Source organism: Panicum virgatum, chromosome 6N (assembly GCF_016808335.1).
Source record: "Panicum virgatum strain AP13 chromosome 6N, P.virgatum_v5, whole genome shotgun sequence".
Classification (NCBI taxonomy): domain Eukaryota; kingdom Viridiplantae; phylum Streptophyta; class Magnoliopsida; order Poales; family Poaceae; genus Panicum; species Panicum virgatum.
In genome coordinates this window covers 1,984,621-2,006,484 of record NC_053150.1, presented here as the reverse complement: position 1 = coordinate 2,006,484, position 21,864 = coordinate 1,984,621, and the positions used below count along the sequence as shown (strand labels likewise).

Below are 21,864 nucleotides of genomic sequence, written 5' to 3'. Positions count from 1 at the left end.
CCAAATCTGTGTCGGACGGATCTAACTTACCCAACCAACGCGTGCACGCCGCGTCCCGGCCGCCCCCCGCGTCCTCCAGCTTCCTCATAGAGAGCTCTCGCAGCTAGCTTGCCGTTGTGTGCCTGCCAGCCATAAGTGGCGTAGCTAGCTTGAAAGTCAAGATACAGGATGAGCGGCGCGTGGGCGCGACACCGCGCCGTTGGGCAAAGGCTGCTCGCCTGATGCTCCACCACCTCCTTTCCCTTCTCCTGCCTCCCCCCCCCCCCCCCCCCCCCACCCCCCGGACAACCTGGAAGGCTGTAACCGTGCTTCACCCACTGAGCGGCGGCGCTACCGTACCGTCCGCGGCCGAGCGTCCCTGCGCACGGCCTGTGCGGGCCCCCCCATCCATGGCATGGCCAGTGGCCACCGCCCTGCGGCGCCTTACGGCGTTCGAATCAGGCGACGCGCCGGCGGCCGTGCAGACGCAGCCCTCTCTTGAAGTTCCGTCTCCGGCTCTAGGTACGGTGTCCGAGCCGGCGGAGCGCCACGCCCGCAGCGTCCTAGCTCGGCGAGGCAGCCCGACTCCTCGGATCCACCCGATCTGAACCGCACGAAGCCGATCGGACGGGCCTCAGCAACCCAAGGGGTGGACGGTATCTGAAACACCATCCACCCGACCATGCCTACCTTTCCTCCCCGTCGTCATGACGGCCTTGCCGCCGCAGAACGACAAGGGTAAGCCCACATCATTTTAATACGTGCTAAAGTTTAGCATTAAATTTAGGAATTAGGATGGGTAAGCGAGCGAGGGTGCCCGTTTACTTTGGTCAGAGTTACACATGTCACCTGCGCATTAGGAGGCTGTTCACTCTTCTCGGACGCCAGCAATCAAGGTTGGAATGCTGATGAAAGTGCACATATTGTCCTGATTGGTACAGTACATACAGAGATACTGTAGGAAGTTTACCTAGCTCCATGATTTAAAGAAAAAGATTAATAGCCTGCACATGAACATGAAGCGCAATTATTTGATCTGGAATTAATGCATACTCACTCTCTCCTCAAATGTAAGACATTCTAGAATTTTTCCAATAGATTAGGTAGATGGAGAAAAGACTCTTCTACCTTTAATTATTAAGTATTGAGACTCTATTTGAGTAATTAAATATGTGCTAATTAAAGTGCCATGCTATTTTTCATGCACCTTCCCCACATACACCTCCCCTCATGGCTGCATGTATGTATTTCTACTAGGAAGGACCCGAAAATAATATACAATTAAGATGATTTGATCCCTTCTCAATTTAGAATGTTTTATATTTAAGTACAAAATTTGAACTCTAAAATGTCCTATATTTCAGGACGAATGGAGTACGTACATATGTAAATAAATTGATATTATGTGTCCGTTGTTGATTGGAGGAATATTTCAGGACGAATGGAGTAAGTACATATGTAAATAAATTGATATTATGTGTCCGTTGTTGATTGGAGGAGACTGCGTGGACGTAGTACGGGGAGTACTAGGAGAAAGTCCAACAGGTCAACGACGAGACATTTAACCGCTCCACTGTGTCCGTTCTGCTGCCTGCGTACGTGTGGCACGGGGACACTCTACGTGTCGGGTTGCCGGGCACTCGATGTCTGGAAAAGGCTTGCCGCACGGGGAAGGTACATGCATGGTCCACGACGGATCACGATCAAGCAGAGGCTAGGGTGCTAGACCTGGGTTTCCTTTCCTAGGCAAGGCAGGCCAAGTGAGCTGAACCTGACCGAACCGCCGCTGTAGCTGCAGCTGAGCTGCATGCGCCGGCCGGCCGGCCGGGAAAGTGGGGCGGTGTCCTCGTTACTCGACGGATCGACGACCGCTCTTCATCGATCTCACGCACTCGCTCACGCCTGCGTGCCTTGCAGATTCATTGACAACTCGATCGCAATCCTCCATCAAAGAAAAGGAAAGAAAAACCCTCACACCTCACAAATCAGTAGCACGACCATGTACAATGCACAGTAGCTATCTGCTAGGCTCTCGATCGTCGGAGACGTGGATGCGCGTCCCGGGCGGCCGCCGGCGATGAGCGTGCAAACGCGGCGGCGGCGGCGCACGATATACGCATGCGTATGCATGCCTCATCCGTACGTGAGGGACCACATATATACGAAGATGCATGCATGCAACTACCAGTATTTTTTCAGTTATTTAACCTTTTTTAATCTATTTGTAAAAGTATACCGCTCCGAAAACTATTTCCAAAACTGATCCACCCAGCACACGCCAATTAAGTTGGCGCTAAATGTTACTTCAACCACGCCAAGACAACTGGCATGTTAATCCCATCGTTGAATGTCCAGTCGGCAGGCTCTTATCCCGCGCCAATTGCATTGGCGCGGTTCGCCGCCTCACGTGACAGATCTTTTCCCGTTTGGTTGTGGGCTCAAAGTCCATAATGACCACGCCGGGATCGTTCAGACTGGATATCGCGAAACCCTAACGGGATTTTTTTTCTTGCCACCTACTAGAGTTTTCAACTTAACTAAAACGCTATGGGGGAGTGCTACTCGTGGTGAGAATTTTTTTTAAAAAAAAGATTTGGAAGAATGTATATGTTTGAAGAGAGGGACGCAAACAAATCCTTGAATGATGATTATTACCCTTTGTTGTACTCACGGAGAAATATAATTGAAAACCATGACATTCTTGTAATCAATTCGTTGGGCTTTAAGCAAGATTATATTTAATTTCCACGAAGTGTCTAATTTTGAGTTTATTAGCAGGATACCCATGCGTTTCCATGGTCCACGGAAATAAACATAATATCTGAAAAATAAAAAAGAAGAAGGGAAAAACCATAAGACATCTCAATGCTTTTGTAGAATGCATTTAGTGATTTCTTAGTAAAAGGTTTTTCTACTTTTTTCGGAGAAAAATTTGCATTGGGTCGCCAGGAGAAAGGTGTGTTTACTGTTTAACCACCGAGTACCCTTGAAGCTAGATGTGAAGTCCCCTCAGCTTCATTATATTGCACTTCAAGCGACGTCCCCTCCCCCACTTTTCTGAAACGTCGTCAAAAGTAGAGCAAATGCATGAGCAAAATGAAACATTTGCTACGGTTCTCACCCATATCAGAGTTAGAACTACACAATTAGTGAGTGGTGTGGACAAACACTATACTTCACCATTAACCAATGATCACCAGGAACGTCCAAAGGTGCATCTAAAATAGATTAAAACTTCGTATTAGTATAAATATGACTGGTTAGATCCGCGGAAGAGTTAAACTGGTTGTACATCTTGAATTGGTTGTTGATCAGGACTTGAGCTGCACTGGACCATTAAGGTGAACCTGCACATTCTGATTGGGCACCACCAAATGGGCAAAGCAGGACCCCACGCCAAAGACCTCGGGCCTTAGGCTACCTCCAACAACGGGCAGCTATATTCGGCAGCCATTTCACCGTTTAGCTGCCCCTGAGATTTTGCCTGGCCATCCATGGGTCTCTTGTTTGCAACAGAGCAGCTAAAATAGCTAGAGCCGTTGGGCCAATATGGTTTCGCGCCAACGAACGAATTCTTCCTCATTTTCCCTCGCTTCGATGCCAGTTTCGCACGGAACCGTGTACCTGCGTCTTCCTCACTGCCGCTGCCACTTCCCACGCATCGGCAGCCCCGACGCAGGACCCGTCCAGTGCCGCCGCCGCTTCCCACACATCGGCAGCCCCGACGCAGCGCCCCGCCAGTGCTACCGCCGCCTCCCACGCATCGGCAGCCCCGACACAGCGCCCGGCCAGTGCCGCCGCCGCCTCCCACGCATCGGCAGCCCCCACGCAGCGCCCGGCCAGTGAAAGAAGAGATTCGCAGCCTCTAGCCCATGGTTCGTTGCACGGCCTTCAACTCCGGCAATGTGGTTGCCTCGGCGCTGACATTTGGCTCTGATTTTGGGGCATGGCCTTGGGTTCCATCGCTCGCACACAGAATCTCTGGGTCAGGCCATCAACAGCCAAGTCAAGAGCTAAGTATGGTTACACGTATTGCTGAATCCTTGCAAATTTCCCTCAAGGTCCGGTTCTTTACACATTTGCTATATTTGTGCTCATGCTTTGAACATGTCCCCAATTGCTTATGATTTCACAAAAGCATTTGTATTATCTGTGTACTAAAACTTTGTGTAATCTATGTTGTTCAGACTTCTCGAACATGACAGCTTGGTCCTGCCTGAAGGACTCACATTTTAGGCAGAATAAACGGAAGAAAGATGAACACTGCATGGTAGCTTCGATTATCGCGGCTTTGGAACATTCTAAACGTAGGAGGGGTGGTTCGGTTCCAGGACATAAATTTAAGCGTCGCAATAGAGAAGCAGCTTTTGCACAAATCATGATGGATTACTTTGTTGATAATCCTTTGTACAGCGAAGAGGACTTTCGGCGATGGTATGCACTCTTTGCTGTTGCCTCTTTCAATGTGTAAAAATTCTATAAAGTAATTGCTAACATACTGTCTTCTCATGCATAGATTTAGAATGAGGAAGATTCCTTGACATGGTCCGCAAGATTACCTAGAAGAATTCTTATTTTCTTCAACGTGAGAATGCTTGCGGGCGCAAGGGTTTCCATCCCATTCATAAATGCGTTGTGGCTATGAGGATGCTTGCATATGGCAGTCCAGCTGATTCGTTTGACGACACGTATCGCATGCCTGAGTCAACAGTTCTAGAGACTGTGAAGCAATTTGCAAGAACCATCATTTCTGTTTATGAGTCTGAATTTTTGCGGCCACCGACAGCAAGTGAGCTTGAAACCATTTTACAAGTCAATGAAGTCAATGAGGCTAGAGGTTTTCCTGGGATGATCGGCAAGCCCTGGAAAATGACTTTTGTTGCGTTTGTTGGTTTACCCCGATGGAGTTCCTGGAGAATGACTTTTGTTGCTTTTGTTGGTAGTATAAGTTATCAATAGTTAGTGAAGAGGAGCAGTCTCAGGTGTATATATAATAACTGCTTCGTTGTAAACATAGTTATTGTTCTGAATTTTGATTGTACTGATGGACAACCAGAAGCAAAAGGACTGGCATTCGTGCTACGGTTTCAGTAATGGAGTCTTGGACTATTACTCATAACTCAGATACACCTGTTGTACATAAAGTCAGAGATGACATAATTAAACTCTCATAGTATAAGTCACAAACAACTTATTACAAATTCTGATACATGAGCCACAAACAGTTGTACCAACTCTGATACATGAGCCACAAACAGGTGAATGCAAATACACAACTCTCATACAACAGAATTAAGGCTCGTCTGCTTAGGATTCACTAGTTGGAGGGGTGCTGATGCCTCTTCTCTTCATGATCTCCATCTGTTTCTGCTCGTACATCGCACGCAATGGTGGAGCCAACTTGTCAAGGTCCTGTGACATGACTATAAGATCTGCGTTCCACTGGTTTAACTCATACTCATTCTGTCGTAACTTGGCATTGGACTCCATTACTGTCCATTTCTTCTCCCAGGCAGCCCACTTCTTCTCCCAGTTCAGCTTCAGCAGCTCGAGCCTCTCTCTCTCCATCTGGAACATTTCCTGCCTCAACTGATCTTCCTTGTCATCATTCTTCTCTCCTCTTTCATTCATCTTCTGTAGCATTTCCACAGCTGTACTTGACGATGAGGTATCAGTCATTACCCGGGATCTCTTCTTGGCGCTATCCCTTCCTTCAGGTCGTTCAGGGAGTGCACTGTCGGTCTGCATAGAATTTATGTCTATTTCGGAGCCTTTCAGGGAATGCTTTCGATTAACTCTTTGACCCGTGTTACATTCCGCCATCTTCACGTGCCACTTCGGCTCTCCTCGAAGAATCACCCAACAGTGATGGAATTGCCATGGCTCGATTTCCTCGTACATCCGGATGGCATCATTAATCTGTCCAAGCCAAACAAACATTCAATGCAGCAAAATTCAACATAGCAAAAATGTGTAAAGGTTGGAGTCATGTATAAAATGGTGTACCCTATCCTGCTCATTATTGCCGCTTTCATTCATCCTTTCAATTGCAGCATAGAAACCACAAAATTTGTTGACGGCCCTCTGAATTGTGGTCCACCGGTTTTCTATCGAAATCTTAGTCCTATTACTACTCACTTCAATGTTCTCCATGAAGTGTTGATGCATTCTTGTATAATACCCAACAACAGATTGGTTGATTCCTGCAGTCGTAACATGAAAGCATGTCTCAGACGGGTTTGAAAATTGAAAAGTGGAGTACTTAAGTTATGGGCCACAACTTACCTATAATAGCATCCGTGCTAACATGCAGAAACACTGAGCAAATTGCTCTATCTTCCTCCTTGGTGAATGACCTTCCTCGCTGGGCAACCTTCTTCTTGCACTTATTGTTTGAGACTTGACTCATGTCGACTTCTTGAACCTCCGGGTCCTCAGTGGGACGATGATGACACGATGCAGTAACAGCAGGGCACACAAGCTGAATTGGTACACCCATGTTATGCATTGATCCAGTAAATGCACCGGTAAGGTTGTACTGAAATAAATTAAAATTTGATCAATGAAGCATAAAAAGTACAGTAAGCATAACCCAAAATAAAAAAGGAAACATACCTTCTCAAGTTCCTTCATGGTTGAGGACATAGGGAGCGACCACTCTTCGGAGTTGAATTGGTTGTCCATCCTGAAATAATGAGTGTAAAATTTGTTAAACAAGTTTTTGTTCTTAAACAACTCTCAAACTTCAGAACTGCAAGCAAGTAGACAAGGTTTTAGGTCTATTTTGCCGTAGAGCAAGCAAAATGGAATGCAACAAAGGAATCCGTGCAATTAGTCATGACGCAAGACGTAGCTCGGCAAGATCTGCGGCGGAGCGGGCGCGCCGCGCAGTGGCCGTGTGGACTGCGGTTGCGGCGGCGGCCGGCGAGCGGGCGCGCACTTCTGCAGCCTACAGGCGACGGCGGCCGACGAGCGGGCGGCGCCCAGCGGCGGAGCGGGCGCGCCGCGCGGTGGCCGTGCGGACTGCGGCGGCGGCGGCGGCCGGCGAGTGGGCGCGCACTGCTACAGCCTGCAGGCGACGGCGGAGAGCCTTTTCTTATTTCTCCTTTTGATGTACCAGCCCCCTATATATTTTTTCTAGATCCGCCACTGCACACAGTTGAATCGATGGCGAACGCTGGATTTGTGGAGGAGATGATGAGGGAGCAGAGCGTCCTGGAGGCCACCTGCGGCGACCTCTTCGACCACATCGACGACCTGCTCGATTTGTTCAAGGAGTCCGCCGCGGACGTGCTCCTCCTGGACGCCCTCGGCCTGACCCGGCTCTGATGGCGCCAGATCCATGGGGAAAGAGGAGGAAGGGAACTGGGGACGTACCTGGTCGCCGCCGGAGCCGCGCCGCCGCAGATCTTGCCGAGCTACGTCCACTGCCCATCGATTCCCTCGCGACGTCCGAGCCGACGGTTGTGTGCAGAGCAAATGCCTCGCGAGCCTCTAGCCAGGCATATTGCCGGTTCTCTCTCTTCCCATGTAATTTATATGCTGTGGATAGCTGGCCCATTGAAGCCGCTACAGTACCACTCGTCCAGCTAAATTAGCTTTTCCTGTCCAAATACATGGCCTATTGGAGGCAGCCTTAGGGTTTCGCGTTGTCCACGTCAACAACCCCGGCGCGGTCATTATGTACTCCGGGCCCACAACCAAACGGGGAAAAGATCTGTTACGGAAGCGCGGGATAAGAGCCATGTCAGATTTTGGGCTGGTCAACATGCTAACTGGACATTTAACGATGGGGTTAACATGCCTGTTGCCTTGGGTGGTTGAAGTAATATTCAGCGCCAACTTAATTGACGTGTGCTGGGTGGATCAGTTTTGAAAAATAGTTTTCGGAGCAGTCTACTTTCGCAAATAGATTTTTTTTTAAAAAAAGAGTGAAATAACCGAAAAAATACCGACCACCAGCCGGCCAAGACCGTACCACGCAGAAGACGACATCCACATGCATGCCGCCTGATGATCTGCTGGCCGGCCGAAACAGCTCCGTTCCCTCCCACGACGTTGAGTCGTTGACACGTCTGTTAAAAACACATGCGTTGCATGCGCGCGGATAGAGGGTCGTATGTAGGAGTACGTGTTAGCTTTGTCCTAGTTAATTTTCTTTGATATTCCTCGCAAAAAAAAGAATCTTTGAATTTGACAAAGCGTGTAGAAAAGATATATAGCACGCAATAATACATGCTCTATCAAAATATGTTTCATAGTGAATACCGACGAACAAACACTACTACAGAACAGACATTTAATCCTCGTATTTATCCCAGTTGTCATTGGACTCGGGACCAATGGAGACTTTTGTCCCAGATCCAACGGCTAGCCTGGCACATGGGGTGGAAGGATCTTTTGTCCCGATTGGAGCCACCAACCCGGACCAAAAAAACCCTTCTTTGATTCCGGTTGGTAGCTCCAACCGGGACAAAAGGCCCAACTCTTTAGTCTCGGGTGGTACCACCAATCCGGAGCAAAGGGCTCTCTACAAGTTAGTATAAAGAGAAAACATCCCATAAAGAGTCACATACGCGGTGTAAGTGGGATGGTAAGAATGCTGCATGTGAGGCAAGAACTCTTGAGTTCGATTCCCATAGAATGCAAACTTTTCCATCACGTCGCGGATGGTCCCGATTGTAGCAACCCGGACTAAAGCGTGGGACCTTTAGTCCCGGCTTCGTAGTCCTGGTTGTAGGTCCCGATTGTAGCAACCCGGACTAAAGCGTGGGACCTTTAGTCCCGGCTTCGTAGTCCTGGTTGCTACAACCGGGACTAAAGGGGTTGTCAACCGGGACAACATCTCCCGGCTTTGTTTTTTCACATCGCGGATGGTCTCAATTGCAGCAACCCGGACTAAAGCCTGGGACCTTTAGTCCCAGCTTTGTAGTCTCGGTTGCTACAACCGGGACTAAAGGGGTTGTCAACCGGAACAACATCCCCCCGGCTTCGTAGTCCTTAAAGGGGTTGTCAACCGGGACAACATCCCCTTTCTGTAGTAGTGAAATTAAACTAGTACGATGCTTGAGCAATTTTTATACAAACTTAATATCTAGTTAGATTAAAGAAGTTTGATTTAGGTAAGCTGCTACTGCTTCTTATTCGGGTTCGAGTCTTCTGATCGGTGTGGGTACTCGTATTTTAATTTCTTGAATTTATTCTAAAAAATTACTCACATCATTCTTTTGGTGAAAAAAAAGGAGTTTCGCCTGGACAAGACTTAAACGATCTATATTTTAAGTAGAGGAGAAGTACTCCCTCCGTTTTCAAAAACAAGTCATCATAGAAATTCTAGGATAAACTAACAAGAAGATAAAATGACTATGTTTACCTCTATTTATTATCCATATTTGATACTAATTAATTTTTATATGCATATGCACTTTCTAAATATGATAAGATGATTTGTTTTTTGGACAAATTTTGAATCCTAAAATGACTTGTTTTTTTGCGACCGAGGGAATATGGCTTAGCTCCTCTTTGGAAATAATATAGTGGACTATTGGGGAGACTAGGAAGAATATTATTGGTTTCAAAGGTTTATTATATGCTTATTATGAAAGAAAAAAGATGTGAATATACATTATCGCTAGGGACTCCTTAACGGCATGCATGCATGGTTTCAACTTTCAAGTAAGGTCATGCCCATGCCCCTGCTGATAGGATTAGAGCATGGCAGGAGAGAGAGGCCATGCCCCTGCTGATGATGATCCCATGGCCAAGCAACTTGCGTGTATTTTTATGAACGCGAACGATCACAATCTGCTGCTGCATGCGACAGATGCATCTGACTGGCGATTTGCATGATGTTCTTGACAGCTACTGCTGCTGCATCGATCTGATCGATGCATGCATGCATAGTTGATAGTTGCCTGATTAAGAAGTGCCAGTGGCTAGGTCTTCGCGTGACGCCAAGCTACCGAGATTCTCGCTCCTGATAATCTTAGTAAACTAGTTCGTCACTTGTGGATTAGTTTATTATTTACAGACATTGTGCTTACACTAATCCTTTTGAACCTATCTCGGTCGTCACCTGGTTATTACGGGGAGAAGCCAGCTGCGGGAGGGTGTACATATATTTGGCTCGCTTTGGGTGTGTTGGCCGTCTCGTAGTCCTACTTTCTGCATATAGGATTTTTTATTAAATGGTCAAAACTTGGTAAGGTTTGACTATTAACTTGCTTGTAAAATACTTGCAAATTAAAGGGCGTCAATTAATATACTAAGGCTCCGGTTGAATCCTGCTAATAATAGGTAAACAAAAGTACTAAACTTTACACTAGCTATTCAAACAGGAGTGCTAATGGGACGTAGACTAAATTTTATATTAGCCAAGACTCAAAACTTTAGCAAATGTACGAGGAGTGTAATAGGTTCTAAAGTTTAGCACTTAATTTGAGTCCAAAAACATGTCCTAGTACCTCGGCAAGATCCTATATAATTTCTGATAGTAAAGCACCAGCAAGCGGATAAGGCATGTCAGTAACAGGAGAGGAGCGATTATGCTTCTAACACTACTAGAAAAATGGCATAAAGCACCGGTTGAAAGTGCCATTTGGTACTAGTTCTTGAACCGCTATACCCCGAAAGCGGTACCAAAGGCTCGAGTCTTTGGTACCGGATAAAATAACCGGTACCTAAGGCTCCTAAAATTCACGCAAAAAAATTTTTTGGCTGGGATTTGAACCCGCGACATCTAGCCTCGCGCGGTTCTGATTGAGAAGGAGATATTTTCCTTTTAAAGTAACCCATGGATGAGTCTAAGGTACCGGTTGGTAATACAAACCGGTATCTAAGTCTCCTAAGGTACTGTTGGTGTTACCAACCGATACATAAGGCTCGTCTATTGGTACCGGTTGGTGATACCACCCGGTACTAATGTAAAAGTTACCACCCGGTATCTATGGAGAGTTTTAGGTACCAGTTAATAATATCAACCGGTACCTAAGGATCATTCATAGATTCCAACTAGTTCATATTCATACCGGTATTTTTGGGTGGATCTAAGCCTTATTTTCTAGGGAAAATTTGATTCGTGCCACCACAACTCCGTGAAATTGGGTGTCACGTTCAAAATCATGCCACTCAATGGCATGGATTTCAACATGAAATCCAACTTCAAGAAATTGTAGTGGCATGGATCAAAATGACCCTATTTTCTAATAGTGTAAAAAAATAAAAGATGCATCTTACTAATTAATCATGCGCTAGTATCTCTCCAGTTTCCATGAGCAATTATCACCTTTTGTAGGATATCAGATATCCTAGAGAAATAAAGTTTCGCACATTACATTCCTGTGATGGCTACAGTAGGCGAGTAGCTAACACTAGGAGAAGGCACGCAACTCATGTTTGGCGGACAGCCCACAGCATGAGTTGCGTTGCGTCCTTGGCTGCAGGCAGCAGCAGCTCGCTCCGCTTGGGGGTGCCAGATGCCGGCCCAACACGACACTAATCCGATTGGACACGGCACGATTTGGGCACGACACAGTTTGGCACGTCGGCGAATCGTGCCGTGCCGTGCCGCCACCGCGGCCCTGACACGACACGAAGGGTGTTCGGTTGTACCGTGCCGGCACGGTCGGCCCGAGCGAATCGTGCCGGCCCATACTTGTCGCCCGCCGCCGCGCGTCGTCTTGCTGGTCGCCGTCCGCGCTTCGCCGCTGCTGGCCGCCCCGCGTCCGCTAGCGGACCCCGCACACGTCTAGTGCATCTCGTCGGCCGTCCCCAGCCGCGGCCACGCACACTCCCGGCGCCGCTCGCCGGCCGCCCCAAGCCCACGGCCGCTCGCCGGCCGTCCCAAGCCCACGGCCGCGTGCCCGCCTACTGCCTCCGCTCGCCGGCCCTCCCCTGCACCGGGCGCCGCCGCTTGCTGGCCCTCGTGTAAGAGAGAGAGATCGAGAGAGTTGAGAGTGTGGCGGCTAAGTGGATGGAGAGTGAGGGAGAGATGGGATTGTGGATTTAGGGTTGGGTGGGGAAGTATAGGCCACTAACGGGCCAAATTGTTTTAGGTATAAAATTAGTCGTGTCTGATCGGGTTAGGCCCATTAGTCGTGTCGGGTCAGGATCAGTATTATGAGTCGGAGTCAAGAGCCAGGCACTACCCTATGTATTGTGTCGGGTCGACCCTGACCCTATAATCCATGGGCTGGACTAGGTTAAAATAAAATTTTCTTCGTGTCGTGTCTAGTACGGTCATCAGACCCGGCCCATTTGGCCATCTATGGTAGGGACGGGTGACTAGGAGTGACAGGAGGGATGCGGTCGCTGAGGACGACGGTACACGACGGGTGTGTGGCTGACAGGGCAGCACCGCAGCAGGGGCGAGGTGCATGAACCTGGCGAAAGCCGGGCGACGACGACGGGCTCCCCACCCCGCCGCCCATGGGATCCATCCGGGGACCGGGGGTGGTTTTGCTTTGCTTTTCCCGCAAGCGAGCCGGCCCCCGCCTGACCGCCGTGGAAGGGGACGGACGGCGCGTCGGACCGCGTGCCTGCCGTGTTTCGAATCCAGCCGCCGTGTCAAGAAGCGATAGTAGTGATCCCAAATCCATTGTCCTTGGTCTACAGGGTACGTACGTACCTTTGCTGCGGCGTCGCAAGGGGATGGGGATGCCGACCACCCATCTTTCTATCCACCAAAGTTGTTACCGATCGAATTGAATTATAATCTGTACCTTTTGCTAAAAATATTCATGGAACATACTAGAAAATGTATCTTTTTATCAAACCACGTTTCGATACAAGTCTGCTAATTTAAAAAACCGAATTTGTATGTAGACGAAATTTGCCGGTCCATCCTCGTTTATCCGCGTCACGGTCCAGACACACACACTGTCCATGTGTCATTGTGTCCAGTCCAACTGGCAAACCCCACGCTCTCACTGCCATCTGGGCCCGCTCCGCCCTCCCACCTTCCGGCCCCGAGCACCTAAACTGGCATGGTTTGGTTGTGTTCTAGAGATTTTAGAACGAAGTTTGATTATTAATTACGGTGTCAAATAAAACCAGTTTATAAAGTCAACTCCAGAATCTCTGAAGAATCTAATAAGACATTTGACCGCGTAATTAGAGGATAGTTATTGTAGCATCACTGTAGATAATCATTGATTAATTGCCGTCATTAGATTCGTCGCGAAAAGTTATACTCATTCTTAGAAATTTTTTGCAAATAGACTTCATTTGACCCTCCATGCGAGTTTTTTTTAGAGAAGTATGCGTTCTGGGAATTCTAGAATGGCGTGGTAACCAAACAAGACCACTATTCCGCCCTATAAAAATGTGACCAAAAGCCTGCTGCTGCTAGGCCGCCGCCCGTTGGTTTGGGTCCTCTTCCTTCCCCGGCAGCGGCAAAGCACGACTGGACTGGACCCATCCAGAGCCACACCCGCCGCCCGCCGAGCCACCAGCATCTCCCTGCTCGCTTCGCCTCCACTCCACGCCAAGAACCAACAATCCAGCACCAGCCGGATTGCTGTCGCCTTAGCAGCAGCCGCGCCCGCGCCATCGCCCCACCCCGGCCGTACAGTAGATGCGAGCCGGCGCGCTCCTGCTCCACGTCCACCTAGACCACCACCACGACCGCGCCATATCCGCCCGCGGCCACCACGCCGGCTCCAGCTCCAAGGCGGCGGCGGCTTTCTCCTCCGCGAGGGGGCCCACGGGGTTCCCCCCGCCCCCGGCGAGGGCCGGGGGCGCCGGCGACGGCGGCTCGGGTGTCGGGGGCGGCAGCTACCTGAGCGCGGAGGCGGCGGCGCTGCTGGCGTGCGTGGCGGCGACGCTGCTCGTGCTGCCGCTGCTGCTGCCCCCGCTCCCGCCGCCGCCGCCGCCCGTCCTGCTCGTGCCCGTCGCCATCCTCGCCGTCCTGCTCCTGCTCGTGCTCGTCCCCTCCGACGCCAGGGGCGCCGTCACCGTCGTCGGGGCGCCCTCCTCCTCCTACTACTATAGTAGTTAGCTAGTAGTAGCTTGATTAGATTAATTAGGCGCCCGGCCTTGCGCTCGTGTAAAAAAAATGTAATTAAACGCGGAGTTGGTGTGCTCGTTTTCGTCTTCTTGTTCGGAGATCAATCCATCCATGATCCATGGAGGGAAAGAGAGGATCCTGTTTTATTTTGTTTCTTCCCTCTCTGCATCTGACTCTGCAAGCGACAATTTGACCCGGGCGGGCATCGGCCATCGATCCAGATTGGATCCCTGCAGCATTGAACCGGATGCAGGGCGGGCGACGATCAAGCAGCAAGTGGCAGCAGCTCACATGCATACCAATTGGGCGAGCCAAGCCAGCGTGATGAGACTTGTGAGGTTCAGTTGCAACTGGCGAGGGAGGGAGGGAGAGCGAGCTAGCCTCTCGGAGGGCCAGCAGCTGTTCACCAAGAAAACAAGCTAGGGATTACGCAGTATATCGGGGAAAAAAAGGAGAGATCATTGCTTCAAGATCTCAACAGCAGCCAGCAGCTAGCTTTGTCAAGACGCTACGCTGCGCCGAAGAGTTGTTCCGTGTTGCTGTGTTTAGAAGAAAACTAAAGTAGCTCGAGAGGTGGTACCCATGGCGATAGATTGCGTCTGCAATAGAAGGGTGTTGGAAATGGCGCCTTGTTCGTCCAAGAATCGAAACCAAAGCCTGCAGCGAGTGCGTCGACTGGGATGAGAATCCCCCGGCCGGAAAAGAAATATTATGGATCCCGGCCCACTCTTCATACAGGCCGGTTATGGGCTGCATTAACGGATATGCAATGCAATGCAATAAAGCAGGCCGGCGAATGGGCCCAGCTGGTAGGCCCAACGCCGCCATGGGAAGTAAAAGCGCGCGGCGGTTTGGTGTGGTGCTCTCTCGTGCTCCCAACTGATGAGTGACATACTCTCAAAAAAGAAAAAAAAACTGATGATGACATGAGAGCCAATCATAACTCCCCTGACCAACCCTACCCTCTCGTCCTCCATCAATCACCATTCAGGAGAGATGCCTGCTTATTGTTTATGATTCGGGTATGCCAATATATTTTTCTTTAAAAAGAATTCCGGTATGCCAATATATTTTTCTTTAAAAAAATTCCGGTATGCCAATATATTTTTCTTTAAAAAAATTCCGGTATGCCAAAAGAACAGATGCAGTGGCGCCAAGCTCATGTGCTCGCTTTTGTAGTGCACGCGTTCCTACTTCCTACTACTAAATAGCTAGCTATCCAAGACCCTTTTGTTAAGGGCTTAAAGACTACTCCCTCCGTCTATTTTTCTAAGGCGTATGAACTCGTACTCCAGAGACCAAGGCAGCCTGGAGTAGACCTGGGCAAACGTCGGGTCGGGTCGGGTTCGGGTCGGGTCAAGGTCGGGTCACGGGTCGCATAGGACGGCCCGCGCCCGACCCGTACCTATCACCGGGTCGGGTCGGGTTGGCCCGTGCACCCTGCGCGGGCGTGTCGGGTCGGGTTTTTTTTCGGGTTGGGTCGGGTTTTTTGGCTTTTGGGTCGGGTTTTTTCGGGTTGGGTCGGGTTTTGGGTCAAAAATCACGGCCCGTGCCCGGCCCGTTGATTGTTGCGGGTCAAAAAATACGGCCCGCGCCCACCCGCCACGTAGCTCGGGTCAGGTCGGGTCGGGTTTTTTTCGGGCGGGTTGGGTCGGGTTGTTCGGGTCGGGTGACCCATGCCCAGGTCTAGCCTGGAGCCTTGCGCCAGCATTTAACTGCATTGGGCTCTTATGCCGCGTTGCCGTTTTGTATTCACACACATGGGACCAATACAATCAAGGTGGCTTACATAGGAGATGGGCTGTGTGAGTCCCAAAATCGATGGGGGCGTTCCGAGGGGCTGCGCCTTACATACCTAGAAAAATTGATTTTGCTCATGCGCCTTAGAAAAATAGATGGAGGGAGTAAGAGATAGTACTAGTTAACAGGGGGAGATAGCCATTTAATTCTTTCTCGTTAATCAGGAAGCGTTTCAATCCTGTAGCTACTCCGTTTGCAGCCTGGGATCCGCTGTGCACTAAAAGATAGAGACGGGAAACGAAACAGGGGAAAAAAAATGAAAGGCCTGCCACAGCAAATCCGTTCGGGGGTCGAGTTGCGTGCCGATCCACGTGGAGTCAAGCGCAACAACCTATGCAAACTGGAATAGGCCTGCCGTACATGAATTTTTCAGATTTCGTAAAGGACCTTGGATAGTTGAATAGAGAGAGTACTATATATATATATATATACCTCCAGTTTAATTTATATATAATGAAGAAATAAGCAAATCCCAGCCACTTATATGCATGCTAGCTTTCGCAGTTCTCCCTGCAAGAAGACTGATAGATATATCAAGTTCATCTTATTATGGTTACTTAATAATATCTCAAGTTTTCTTGAGAAAAAAAATAAAAAGACATGCATCCTTATTGGGTTAGTTATATTCTTATTGGGGTTGTTCTCTACGAAAAATGTCTCAAACACTAAACACTAGTACAAAAATGGCCTTTGATCTTTGACATATGTCCCAACCACAATTGGATCCGAAACTGATCCAGGAATTAGTCCTATGTTCAACGGCTATAGGGCGGGAGGATTTTTAGTCCCGGTTGAAGCCGCCAACCAGGACTAAAACCTTTATTAGTCCCGGTTGGTGGTACAAATCCGGACTAAAGGGTCCTCCATGAGTTAGTTCAAAAAAAAGACAATCCATGTAGAGTCACATGTGTTATGTGGGTGCGGTGGTAAGGAACCTGTACATGAGTGCAAAGTTTAATTTTTTTAGCGTTGAGGCCTGGGATCTTTAGTCCGGATTCCCTGTTTCTGCAGTGAGAACTTGTATATCTACCTCGTGATTGTTGACAGATCATCATGAAGAATGAATATGTTATATACTACACCGTACCGGTCTTATTGTGCTTAATGCATCATGCAAGCTTAGCATAAATCCACATTCCACAATATAACATATACTGTAGCAGGTGAATCAAATACTACTCGCTCATTATTCATTTCTAAAGGTGGTCCATCCTGGCTTGATATAGACTTCGATCTGGTTTTCAGAACTTGCGGATGAAATCTATACGTATGTCACCATGCAAAAGGGCTTTTATTTCAAGAACCTAGAACTACATGACAATGCATATGAGTATATGACAAACAAATTGCATCCCCCCCCAACAAAAAAAACAAAAGTGTTCATTTGTAATAAACCTCAATACGTGTACATATGTTCCATGCATGCCTTCATCATTCGTGTAACCATAAAAGCTGTAAATGAATATAATGCTGGAAACAATAAATAAAGTTAGAATGATTGGAACATATATATATATATATAGACACACACACACACACGGCTAAGGCCAGAAGACCAAATAAACTTTATTCCATCTCTAATAATCACTTTATGCTACAAGGTCTGCATTTTCAAATAGAAATTGACATACTGTTACAGGGTCATCTTTTCATGTGATGGAACTGAATAATAGTGGAACATATTGCATGGGACTAGAACTGAATGCCTCATCCTATTCCATTACACATCTTAACCCATGTCCTAGCCCAAAATAATTAAGTGTCTACACATGCATATACATCCGTATTCATATATAGAATACGTGCACGCGTGCCGGCATGCGTATGCTTCAAGCCCTAGATCATGCCTGCATATGTGTGCGTGCACTAGCTCAGAAAATCATTTGAAGCTTGTGCAAACCTTGGGAGACTCTAGGAGAGGGTTCCAGTCCCAAATCTTTTCCATGCTAGGAAAAGGAAGCAATGGGCCTTGTGATGGAAAGGGCTGGTTAGGGTTTCCCTGGTTATTGTATGACCCAATTGCCCTACTCAGCTCATCTATTGGGATGGTTGCCATTGTAGTGGAGTTTGCATTAAGCAGGGCGTGTGTGGAAGATGGCAGCATCGTCGGTGGGTTGGCGCCCTTCAAATGGTAGAGTGATGTACCATCCTCCTCCGTTGACGTGGTGGAGCTAAGCGAGGCGGTTGACAGGAAAGCCATTGATGTCTGAGGCGCCATTGTTGCTGCTCGAGCTGCAGCTGATGATGCCATGATGGTGTTTGTTCCACTGTATGCCTTGCTCATGTGAGCTGATGAGTGGGCACCATCGAACATTGGTGCCAAGCGGGGCGACGCCGATGTCCGATGGTGCTTCTTTTCCATCGAAGCCGCCGCCTTTGAGCCGGATGATCTTGCGGTGGTGGTGAGGTGAAAGTTGTCTTCAATCCCAGGACGTTTATACACTCGGCAAAGGGAAATCTCCTACATAATATGAAGATGAATCGATTAAGAATACTCCAAAATGAAATTGGTGTTCCTAATAAACGCAAAAATGAACAGCTAATTCCTAATTGTATGCAGCTATACAATGAGATTGAAAGTGTTCTTATTATATAACGAGTTCAAAATATATATAGGTAAATTTCTTTTTTAGCTAGATCATGTGTTTCCTTGCTCTTCTTGATGCTGCTATTGTTTTATAATCATCATTATGTTTTTCTCTTTGAGTAGTTGTTATAGTTAATTACGTTATCCCAGGTATGCACATCTTAAAAAGTATGCTGCAAAGTTTCTGCATATGAAGGATGCTCTTGATGAATACTTCCAAAAACGAAGGACAAGCCTTTGCAAAGGAAAAGCTGAAGAAAAGAGTCAATGATCTGTGCAAAAATTGGGAGAAAATAAACATCTTCAAGCTTCCTTCAAGTACTGAAGAAAAATTTGAGATGCACCAACTGCGTGTGATGCAAATAGGCTAATTAACTGTATGTATACATAGATCCACTTTTTGTCGATCAATTAGCTAGTTGAACCGCCTATATGTATATACACACAGCTGCTACTAAAACCACGGAGATCTAGCTAGATCTTGCACGTGCGATTCTATGCATCACTTTTAACACTTTTGTGCAACAGTTTGCCTATACACATGATTCCAGCCGGCAATCACAAACAGAAGCGAGCTAGCAATCATCAACCCAACTTCCAAAAAGTGAGGGGAAATTTAAGTGGAGCATCTTTCATGCAAACAGTTTATGCTTTTCTGGGATCTCAAAGAATTAAAAAACCAATCCAATTAAGAAAAACAGGAGCAGCCAGTGGAGAGCAAAATTTCTGAAGGAGAAAAATAGATGGGGAATTGCCTATATATAACCTTTTGGTACCGGTCGGCCTCGCCGTGAGGAAGGCGGTACTCGTTCATGATCCAGCTGCTCCTAAGTCCCTTGGGTGCTTTCCCCACATAGAACACCAGAGTCTTCTTCAGCCCGATGGACCGGTTGCCCTCAACGCGCACCATCCGATCTGCCCCTGTGGCCTTCCAGTAGCCTGATGGAGTGACCCGGTTCGGTCGGTCGCCGTTGCGGTACTTGCGGTCTCTTGGCACGTAGAAGAACCACTCCTTGTCCCCAATTGAAGCCAAAGCTGTTGTTTATGTAGAGCATCCATGCATATATTAGACACGAATAAGCTAAGCAAGCATCGCATGCATGAGAAATTAAAGTAATGGAAAAGCTAAAGGCTCACATGAAATCAAAATCATAAAGGGGGTCACATGCATGAAATCATGCCAGATCCCTTGTATACTTAGTGTGGTAGCTCAGCAGCAGCGCGCTAGCTGGTACAAGCATTCACATGCGTTGCTTACCGGGGAGATCCCACGGGTCGTAGCGGTAGAGGTCGACAAGGTTGATGAGCTCGATGTTGAAGCACTTGCCGTCCACCCTCCGGCGGAGGTAGAAGTCGATGAGCTCCTCCTCCGTCGGGTGGAAGCGGAAGCCCGGCATCACCATGTCGTGCGCTTGCTGCGGTCCGTCGTCGCTGCCCGCGCCGCGCGCCATGCTGCCGTCGTGGTGGTGGTTGTGATCTCCCCCCATGCTCGACGGCGGCCTCGAGGCATTACCTCGCCTCCCGGCAGCCAGCGTTGCTTTATAGCAGCAGGAGAAGAGGGGAGGAGAGGGGAGGAGGAGGACTAGTACAAGACGACCAGCCGCGTCCTAACTACAACCCACACGCCACACAGAGAGACAGATCGAGACCCAACTAGACAAGGGGACGCCGGCCGGCCGGCCTATACCGCTGCGCGGCGTGTGGTGTGGTCTTCTTGAACGAATGAGGTCGATTGGTGCAACCGTGCAAGTGGTGGTACCACTGGTGGTGAGAAGAAGCTTTGGGGAGGAGAGAGAGAAGAGAAGAGATTAGATACCTAATTAAAATTTATTTAGACAGCAACAATTTAAGATGAGGACATATTGATATGTGCCGGTATTAATGGCTGTTACTTTTAGCTAAGCTAGGTACCACGAGGGAGAGAGCACTACTAGAAAACAAGTCTTATGTCCACTCAAAAGTACCAGTACAAAGATGAACCGGTACCTTAGGGTGGATGGAATTTATGAATGAGCTTTAGGTACCGGTTAATATTATCAACAGGTACCTAAGGCTCTCCATAAGTACCGGGTGGTAACTTTTATATTAGTACCGGGTGGTACCACCAACCGGTACCTATAGACGAGCCTTAGGTACCTGTTGGTAACACCAACCGGTACCTTAGGAGCCTTAGGTACCGGTTGGTGTTACCAACCGGTAGCTAAGGCTCTCCATAGGTTACTTCAAAAGGAAAATATCTCCTTCTCAATCAAAACTGCTGCGTAGGTGAGATGGTAAAGTAGCAACGCGTGAGGCTAGAGGTCGCGGGTTCAAATCCCAGCCAAAGAATATTTTGCGTGAATATTTTAGCCATAGGTACCGGTTGTTTTACCCGGTACCAAAGGCTCGAGCCTTTGGTACCGCTTTCGGGGTACCGGTTCAAGAAAACGGTACCAAATGGCACTTTCAACCGGTACCCAAAGGCATTTTTCTAGTAGTGGAGAGGGAGAGAGAGAGAGAGAGATCATCATGTCTGTGTGTCATCTTGTAAGTAGTATAGCTAGCCCTGGTAAAAAAGAGAGAATGAACGATATTGTTCGCCTTACCTAGCAGGAAGGGGACCTCTTCAACGAACAGACCTCAGCGGTGGCCTATAAATTGGAGCACTGCTGAGTGCTGACGACCCTTCGAGCGAGCGGCATGTCCAGTTCAGCTATAAAAATGTTTCTACTGTTTGTGTGTGTAGCTAGAAGGAAAGCCAGCTAGCTCCATCGACTGCACATCGGCGGAGTGGGACAGTGGCGGTGTTGCATGTATGCACCCTCCTTTATACATGCAATGCAATGGTCCCTGCAGCTGCGGGCTCCAAACGCACGGCCTGTGTGACTTGTGAGACAGATTCTCGTAGCCTTTTTCTGGCTCATGAGTAGCATCATATGCACCAAGTTATGATCTTTATCTTCTGATGAATCTCTCTGAAAGAAAGAATTTCTAGTCCAAAAAATTCATCTTTTTCACGGAGGTGAAAAAGATATGTGAAATAAGTAAGTTCATTATTATTCATCTTTACAAGGGCCTGCCTATGCATCTTACAAGTGAATATTCAAACCGTTTCACTCAAATGTTCTGTCTTTGTTTCTTGATCAGGTATCAGAAAAAAATCAATAAATGTTGAGGAAATCTGACAAATATACATATAATGATAAATGAGCAAAACAAAATAACTAATCAAGAGACTAATTAGTAGTCCCTCAAATCCAAATCATAGATTGTTTTGGCCTTTCTAGATACATAACATTTGCTATACTCCTACATCCTAGATATACATTATATATATATATATATATATATATATATATATATATATATATATATATATATATATATATAGAAAAATTAAACCAACCTATAATTTAGAACTGAGGTAGTAGCAAAGTATTTTTTTGAAAAAACCCTTGATCCAAGTGGAGAGACATCCCAAAGGCTTTTTTAATATGTTATTAGAACCAGGATT

The 21,864-nt window shown here is 47.7% G+C and overlaps 2 protein-coding genes across 3 annotated transcripts; both read right to left on the bottom strand.

Annotated features, from left to right (window-relative positions):
* Positions 1-5,143: 5,143 nt before the first annotated feature.
* Positions 5,144-6,697, bottom strand: LOC120679914. Its single transcript, XM_039961573.1, has 4 exons — positions 6,595-6,697; positions 6,265-6,517; positions 5,986-6,182; positions 5,144-5,898 (listed from the first exon to the last, which is right to left on the bottom strand). Exons 1-4 carry the CDS (start codon positions 6,661-6,663, stop codon positions 5,287-5,289), a joined length of 1,131 nt encoding a protein of 376 aa, XP_039817507.1. The 5' UTR covers positions 6,664-6,697; the 3' UTR covers positions 5,144-5,286.
* Positions 6,698-17,326: 10,629 nt separating this feature from the next.
* LOC120679534 (NAC domain-containing protein 35-like) lies at positions 17,327-20,066 on the bottom strand. Of its 2 annotated transcripts, none has more exons than XM_039961144.1 (3): positions 19,630-20,066; positions 19,138-19,406; positions 17,327-18,245 (listed from the first exon to the last, which is right to left on the bottom strand). In XM_039961144.1, the coding sequence occupies exons 1-3, from the start codon at positions 19,856-19,858 to the stop codon at positions 17,664-17,666; spliced, it is 1,080 nt and encodes a 359-aa protein (XP_039817078.1). In that variant the 5' UTR covers positions 19,859-20,066; the 3' UTR covers positions 17,327-17,663. The 2 variants fall into 2 exon arrangements, with proteins under 2 accessions (XP_039817078.1, XP_039817079.1); XM_039961145.1 differs by lacking the exon at positions 19,630-20,066 and adding an exon at positions 19,509-19,612.
* Positions 20,067-21,864: the final 1,798 nt, after the last annotated feature.